The sequence below is a fragment of the Gobio gobio genome, assembly GCF_949357685.1.
Source record: "Gobio gobio genome assembly, chromosome: 21".
Lineage (NCBI taxonomy): Eukaryota > Metazoa > Chordata > Actinopteri > Cypriniformes > Gobionidae > Gobio > Gobio gobio.
In genome coordinates this window covers 1,002,925-1,011,886 of record NC_137117.1, presented here as the reverse complement: position 1 = coordinate 1,011,886, position 8,962 = coordinate 1,002,925, and the positions used below count along the sequence as shown (strand labels likewise).

Here is an 8,962-nt window from a genome sequence, read left to right as displayed (position 1 = left end):
ATAAACATGCAATAAATAAAGGCGGAATAGATTAATATAGATTTAAATGGTCTAATTCAACTTTCTTTGATATGAAATTAAAGCTGATTACACAGAAGAATACATTTCACAACATTAGGAACATCAAGCTTTATTAGACAAACGCTATCATATGGTTATTAATTACATACATACAAATAATGTCCAACAGATCGATGTTATTTTCATAACGCCGCCGTTTTATCCATCACCATTACTCATTAAAAATAAATAAATACAAATAAATAAATCCAAAGGTAGTTTCCCATTCGATCAACTCTTATTTTTAAAACAAAATAACTCGGCGAGAAAAAGAAACCCGTTGAGTGACAGCCGCTCCAGCCAATCAGCGGCCTGGGAACGCTGACGCGAGGCGCGAAGGACGCACCCTCTCATCCAATCAGCGCGCGGCACGCTGGCACGTGCCAGTTTCGCGGCAAAAAAGATTTGGCGCGTAAAGCTCAGAGCAGGTTCCGATCAGCTGGAACACAAAAAGAAAACAACAACAACAGAAGTGATTCCGGCCGCGTCGCGCGCAGGGACAGTCGGACCGCACCTTCGCCCCGTTTCAATGGATTAATGCGTTAAATGAGCGAGGATATGGCTGTTATTTGAACTTATAAAGACAATACTTCCTGGATGGAGTCACTAAACAGGACGAAAGCGAAGGATATTGTGGATTAAAGTGTCAGATTAGAAGAGAAACCGGGCTTGGTCTTTGTTCAGCATCCGGATCGGGTTATGCTTTTATATTTTCTTCATCTAGCATTTTAATTACACCTTTATAACACGTTTACACAAATGCTCATGTGAGAAAAAAAACTGCGTTTCTCTTAAAAACATCAGTTATTACTTTAACATCAGTTATATACTTAATGATTTCATGCTTTATGCACTTTAAAAGTTGAATTTGCATCATTATCTGTGTGTATGTGTTGTTTATTTATAATGCCCTGCTGCCATTTTCAAAAGCACTTCCTTAAAACAAAGGACTGTCAAGTTTAAGCTCATCATGCGTGTGAAACACGTCTGAAATGTTCATAAATAGGTCTTTTTCGTGACTTTTACTGATGTAAAGTGGCTGTTTTTGTTGAAGCTGACCCACATCCTGGTCTGGGAGGCTCATCCATATGTTCAGAGCAGGCCTGTTTTTAACATGCTTGTCATTGTGCACTGGTCTGAAACCTGTCAGAACATGGTTTTCCCAACTCCAGTGACTCCAGTGCCTTCTCCCATGCATGCCATTTGAAAAGCAAACCCGGATTGAGAATTCACCCCCAGAGACCCAAATAATAACCCCTAGCACGACATGTCTGAGAGTTTCATCTCGGGTCAGACCTCGGAGGATCTGCTGGCTGATTTCGAGTCTCTCTTGAACAATGGCAGCATTGATCTGAGCCAAGATCATCAAATCGTGATCATCTCCACGCCGGGCACAGCCTCTGCCAGCGCTTCAGCGGGCGATATCCTGCTGTTCGCCACCCCTCATCACACAGCCAGCGCGGGCACGACCCTCCAGGACCACAGGAGACCCGCTCTGGGCCGACCTCCGGTACGACCCTTTAGCCTTTGGCCTCCATTTCACAATGTGGCTCTTCACATTTTTAAAAATGTTAAAAATCGTAGCGTCATCATCGGAATATGCGAAACGTGACTTTATTGGTACTTGGTTTATGAACACCCACAAAAAATTGGGGACAGGATTTGAAAAGTCTAAAAAATAGGCACACTCAGGACCTTCGGGTCAAAGATGACCCCCCATAGGCAGCGGCGCCGCTAGCCATTACTCGCCCTCATGTTGGTCCAACCATGTTCATCTTCGGAACATAATTGAGTATATTTTTGATGAAATCTGAGAGCTGTCTCACTCCTCCATAGGCTTTCAGAGGGAATGAAACTTGATGGCCCAGAATAGTAGGTAAAAACGTCATTTAAGGAGTCCAAATGACTACAGTGGCTCTGTATTAAGTCTATCATGCGACGAAAATACTTTTTGAGCGGAAAAACGACAAAAATAACGACTTTATCCCACTATTATTGTTGTTCAATTTGAGCCTCTGACGAGAGTTTGCGGGAGCGCCACGACGCATGCGCGAGAACTGAGATTAAAGGGTTAGTTCACCCAAAAATGTAAATTGTGTCATTAATGACTGAGCCTCATGTGGTTGGACACCCGTCAGACCTCCGTTCATCTTCAGACACAAATGAAGATATTTTAGTGTAAAGCTGATGCTGAGAAAGGCTTCAGATAGGCCTCCATTGGCATTCAGTACATTTACACTCACAAGACCCATAAAAGGCACTAAAAACGTCGTTACAAAGTCCATCTCACCACAGTGACTCTACAATAATCTTACGATGCGACGACAATAGTTTTTGTGCGGAAAAAAAATCAAAATAACACCTTTATCCAGCTTGTTCTTGTCTTCCGTGTGTGTCTCCACGACGCATGCGTGAGAATATGAGCAGATCCGGCGTTCGGACACATGACCCAGAAGAGATTTGTTTACGAGCAGAGGAAGACGCGCGTGTCTCAGCTGTTGAATTCTACATTGATCGTGCTTTAGGTCTCGCCGTAGTTCTCAAAATGGGGCTAAAGTGGCATTTCATGGATTCCCGAACGCCGGATCTGCTCATATTCTCACGCATGCGTCGTGGAGACACACACGGAAGACAAGAACAAGCTGGATAAAGGTGTTATTTAGATTTTTTTTGCGCACAAAAACTATTGTCGTCGCATCGTAAGATTATTGTAGAGTCGCTGTGGTGAGATGGACTTTGTAACGACGTTTTTAGTGCCTTTTCTGGGTCTTGTGAGTGTAAATGTACTGAATGCCAATGGAGGCCTATCTGAAGCCTTTCTCAGCATCAGATTTACACTAAAATATCTTCATTTGTGTCTGAAGATGAACGGAGGTCTGACGGGTGTCCAACCACATGAGGCTCAGTCATTAATCACACAATTTACATTTTTGGGTGAACTAACCCTTTAACTCTACTCCGAAAGAGTGAGCAGCCAGTCAAGTAGTAGTAGAAGAAGAACGCCGTAATCTCAGTTCTCGCGCATGCGTCGTGGCGCTCCCGCAAACTCTCGTCAGAGGCTCAAATTGAACAACAATAATAGTGGGATAAAGTCGTTATTTTTGTCGTTTTTCCGCTCAAAAAGTATTTTCGTCGCATGATAGACTTAATACAGAGCCACTGTAGTCATTTGGACTCCTTAAATGACGTTTTTACTTACTATTCTGGGCCATCAAGTTTCATTCCCTCTGAAAGCCTATGGAGGAGTGAGACAGCTCTCAGATTTCATCAAAAATATAATAAATTATGTTCCGAAGATGAACGAAGGTCTTACATGGTTGGAACAACATGAGGGCGAGTAATTACTGACAGAATTTTCATTTTTGGGTGAACTAACCCTTTAAGATAAAATTTATACAAAATGAAATTCACTTTAAAGAAAGGCTTTCTACGAAACAAAACTAATCAAAATCATGTCTGACCCACTCCGTGTGTCCTGGCATTGCGCATCTTACGATGTGTCCTTTCTCACTCATGCTGCTCACTTTTCATAATCAACATTGATTGACAACATAGATAGACATAAAAGAATAACATTATAATATTTAAACATAAATATAAAACGAAATACCTTTTCTTAATGGCTACAACAATATAGTAGCCTACAGTACCGAAAAATGTCATGTCGGAGCGGGATTTGAGCAAATGTCGGTTCATGAGTGGAGCGTTTTGCTGGATTTTGCCGGAAATGCAGAAATAAGCCATAATTTTGTTATATTTGTAACTGTTTGGTTGATTATACATTTATAATTTCTATTACATTACTACTAGTACTGTTACTACTAATAAAACCAATCTCTGGGGGCCCCAAAAGTGCGCGGGCCCTTAGAATCGTCCCAACTTTCCCCCCTTAGCTGCGCCCCTGCCCATAGGAAATGAATGGGAAAATTGGCAAAAATACAGAGTTTTTTCGTGCGTACAATCTACAAATCAGCCAGGATGCAGAAAAAAAGACTCAACAGTGAAGATCTCTAAAACATCAAGAGTGCAAAACAGACTAAATAACACACACACACAAAACACACACAAAACACAATTAGCTTTTGGAATGACACGCGTTAATTTGTGTGTGTGTGTATGTTTTTGTTTGTATAATTGTGTGTGTGTTTTGTCTGTTTTGCACTCTTGATGTTTTAGAGATCTTCACTCTTGAGTCCTTTTTTTCTGCATCCTGGCTGATTTGTAGATTGTATGCGCAAAAAATCTCTGTATTTTCATATTTTCGGCAATTTCCCATTAAGGGTCATTTTTGACCCGAAGGTCCTGAGTGTGACTATTTTTTTTTTTTCCGCCACTTAGACTTTTCAAATCCTGTCCCCAATTTTTTTTGGGTGTTCATATACCAAGTACCAAAAAGTCACTAAGTTTCGGACCATTCCGATGAAGCTACGATTTTTTACATGTTTTTATAAAACGCAAGATCCACTATAGTGGTAAAAATGTGCTATTGCGTGATAAAAATGCTCAATGTGTCCACCAGACCGATCTCATTTAAAAAATTGCTTTCATGGGGCCTAGACTTGACTCTAAAATGAAATGCATCTTAAATAAGAAAAAAAAAAAAAATTATATATATTTTTTTTTTTAGGGCTGTCAAAAGATTAATCGCGATTAATCGCATCCAAAATAAAAGTTTGTGTTTACATAATAAATGTGTGTGTACTCTGTTAATTATTATTTATATATAAATACACACACATTCATAAGAAATATTTGCATGTATATACTGTATATACATTTATATAATCTATAATATATATAAAAATAAATAAAAAATCTTAAATATATACATGCTTGTGTGTGTATTTATATATAAATAATAATTAACAGAGTACACACACATATATTATGCAAACACAAACTTTTATTTTGGATGCGATTAATCAAGATGAATCAATTCATCTTTTGACAGCCCTAATTTTTTTTTATATTCAATGGGGAAAAATGGGTCATAATTATTGCATAAATATTAATTATAATTCATAAAATTATCGCAAAACACCAAAATATATTTCATTGATTTTACTCAAATCTTTTTTTATCTTAATCCCGCCCTCTGGGTCATTTTTGACCTGAAGGTCCTGACCCATAAATGAAGAACCCCAGAGGGTTAAAGATCTGACCCGGTGACCCAAATGTTCACATGTTTCATGCAGTAGCTAAAGTAACGTTTCTGTTTTATGACATGCATTGTCTGCCTTCTCTGTGCTTTCTGCCTGTAGGTAAAGAGGAAGTTGGACTTAGACAGTGATCACCAGTACATCTGCACCTCCCGATCGGCTTCACATGGCCCCGCCCCTCCAGCTACGCCCGCACCACCCAGAGGTACTGGCCTTGTCAAACTGGTGACCAGTAATAGATAATAGATAGACCCAGTAATAGATACACACGTCTATTCTGCTCACAGAGACGGCATTTACATTCACACCAGGGCCGATTCTAGGACTTTATTATAGGGCGGCTCAGCCCCAGTGAGGGTATGGGAAATAAAAATGGTAACACTTTAGTTTAGGGTCCAATTCTCACTATTAACTAGTTGTGCATTAGTATGCATATTAGGATATTGGCTGTTTATTATTACTTATAAAGCAAATATGAATGCCTTATTCTGCATGACCATATTGTACATCCCTTAATCATACAATGTATTCAGGTTTATAATCTCTGAGATCCCGAATGTGAGGTTAGGGGGGTTTGCACCACTGAGAAAATGTTGATTTCCATGATCTATATACATGCATTTTTTCCATTTTTGTGAGTGAAGACAGTTAAACATATGTTTAACTGATATTTATATGTTTTATGAATCATTTTTGTAGACATGTTAATTTACTGAAAGCTGGGTAACTAAGTTTAATAAATTAATTCACAATATGCACACATTCATTACTAATCTTATGCCCAAAACAGGCTGAAAAAAACTACACATGGAATTATATTAATTTACAATATGCACACATTCATTACTATTAATATTATGCCTAATCTGGGGAAAACGGCTTAATGTTAACAATAGCTTGAAAACCATGTCAGTGGGCAGATATGACCGATTAAGTTTTTTCCATTTTTATCAGTGAAGACGGTAAAATATGTGTTTAACTGATATTTATATGTTTTATGAATCATTTTTGTAGACATTTTAATTTACTCAAGGCTAAAATAAACTAAGCCATTATGTTAAGACAGTGTCTTAAGATCTAGTATGAGCCTCTAGCAGTTGGGCAAGTGGCATCTTACTTTTCGTATCAAATTAGGCCAGTCTATGTTTTTATGTAACTGATTTTAAAAAGTTATGAACGGTCTTAAAGAAAAAAATGTATGTCTAACTTTTAAGACTAGTCTTAATGGTTTATGCAACCGGATAAGTCTATTTATACATATTTGTTTAAAGTATAGGCTAAATTAAAATAATGTTATTAACCGGTATTTTTTCAAATCAAACCGTTTTCGGAACAGTAATGTTTAATGAGGAACGCAAAAACGGAAAGGCTATAATATCGATTCTGCTCGGAGTGAGCGATTGATATTTTTTTCCGTTTTTAAGCCCTATGTTAATAACGTTATTTTAATTTAGCCTATACTTTAAACAAATATGTATAAATAAAGACTTATTTTCACTCAATAATAATATAACACATGGTAATTAAACTTGAATATTTAATTCATAACATTTTTAAAACCAGAAATACATGCATTAATTACAAAGCATAAACAGCGGACCTGTTTTAATGGAGCGTTAGACAATCGAAAGTGGCTCTTATGCCGAATTCTTTTCAGAAGAGTGAGAACATTCTCTGTACATCACTTTTTTTCAACACGACTTGTTTTAAAAATTGCATGAATAAAGAATAAATAAACTGGATAACCATTGCTCTTTTAATGCTGCTAATTTCAAAGCAAACACTGCGCAACACGTCCTTGCATCCCATAATCAAATTCAGTCAGCTAATAAAGCTTGATGATTTAATGCAATATAACACCATTTAATACGCAGCATCATTCGTCTATATATTGACCTGTATTGGCAATCTGATAGACTATAGGACAAATGTTTGATAGATGCTATAGCCTACTTGGACAGGCTTAAACTGAATCCACAAACTAGCCTAAATCAGACTATTTGAGCTTAAAGTCCGCACTGCTTATTTAAACGTATGAAAAGAATGTCCTCCAATACCTGCGCTTTCATTGATGAGCTCAGCGGGGAGAGAAATGTGCTTGAGGCGTGTAAATGCGCGCTTTTATACGGTAGATTCACAGATGACATTTCACTCACATCACATGCTGAGCTACTCTATTCCTGATTGGCCACTGCCAGATTACAATATTAAAGAGAACGATAACATAACCTTATTAACCGGTTAATGCTCATTTCAAATTAACGTTTCTGTTCAGAACGATTCAAATTGATTTAGATTTCGTTAAAGATTTCGTTCGTTTCCGGTTTTCGCTTTCGTTCCTTGAAGCGGTTCAGAGCCCTGGTTTACAGTATGAAACCTGTGAATATGAAACAGTTTTTAATATGAAATCTGCTTTTGTTTCAGTCCCTAAACTAGCGACGGAGAAATCCCGCTACGACACGTCTCTGAATCTGACCACCAAACGCTTCCTGGACCTTCTGGCTCAGTCTCCAGATGGCGTGGTGGACCTGAACTGGGCTTCTCAGGTTCTGGACGTCCAGAAGCGCCGCATCTACGACATCACCAACGTCCTGGAGGGAATTCACCTGATCTCCAAGAAGTCCAAGAACAACATTCAGTGGCTGTAGGTTCTCTTGAGAGCGTTGTTGATTTCTTCACAAGCGTCTGTGTGGTTAATCATGTGTGTGTGTGTGTGTGTTCTCAGGGGCAATCGCATCGATGGGGCGACTGTGGCCCGGTTTCAGGAGCTGCAGAGGGAAGTGTCCGAGCTCACGGAGGCCGAGGAGAAACTGGACGAGCTCATCAACAAATGCAGCTTACAGCTACGGCTCCTCACAGAGGACACGCACAACAAGAAATATCCTTCAGAGCAGAGCGTGATCTTCTCCAAGTGTCCTTTAGCTCTTTGTTGTAGTGTCCATTCATGGGCTTGGCTGTAAATGTACGTGTCTGGGAGCGGAAAATGAGCATCTCAGGAAGGCTAACATGTTTAATTTGTGGAGATTGTGATCTTTAACACAAAGTCAAGCTTGGGTACGTTAGATGTCAGGACCTGCGTGATACGGTCGACCCTCCGGATCAGATCATCATGGTGATTCAAGCTCCACCAGAGACGCAGATGCAGGTGTCCGAACCCACTGAGGTGAGCAAACACACACACACACACTTCATTATTTGTGTAAATGAGGACGTTTTACACAGCCGAGTTAAAGGATTAGTTCACTTTTAAATAAACGTTTGCTGATAGTTTACTCACCCCCGTGTCATCCAAGATGTCCATGTGTTTCTGCAGTCGAACAGAAATTAAGTTTTTTGATGAAAATATTCCAGGATTTTTCTCTATATAATGGACTTCAATGGGCTCCAAACGGTTCAGTTTCAGTGCAGCTTTAAACGACACCAGATGATGAATAAGGGTCTGATCTAGACAAACCATCAGCTTCTGAGAGAAACCCAGCAGTATTTATGATATTATTTTACCTCTTATCAGACAAACGTGATCATCTCTGAGCTCAGACATAACTTCCGCTAAGTGAGGTCAAAATACGAGTGTGGTCATAGATGTATACGTAGATGCCTCATTAGCGCTTCCACTGATCAGTAGAATGAGGCATCTACGATAGATATATCTATGACCAGGCTCGTATTTTGACCTCACTTAGCGGAAGTTATGTCTGAGCTCAGAGATGATCACGTGCAGGACCTCCAGACGTGCGTCAACG

The 8,962-nt window shown here is 39.1% G+C and overlaps 1 protein-coding gene across 1 annotated transcript in view; it reads left to right on the top strand.

The window, feature by feature from the left end:
• Positions 1-1,327: 1,327 nt before the first annotated feature.
• e2f1 (E2F transcription factor 1) overlaps positions 1,328-8,962 on the top strand; it is a gene marked incomplete at its 5' end in the record, with an annotated part of 16,519 nt that continues 8,884 nt past the window's right edge. Inside the window, 6 exon segments of the mRNA XM_079802242.1 lie at positions 1,328-1,570; positions 5,322-5,424; positions 7,644-7,863; positions 7,945-8,155; positions 8,158-8,181; positions 8,269-8,382. Of these exon segments, the coding sequence (XP_079658368.1) occupies positions 1,328-1,570; positions 5,322-5,424; positions 7,644-7,863; positions 7,945-8,155; positions 8,158-8,181; positions 8,269-8,382 (915 nt within the window).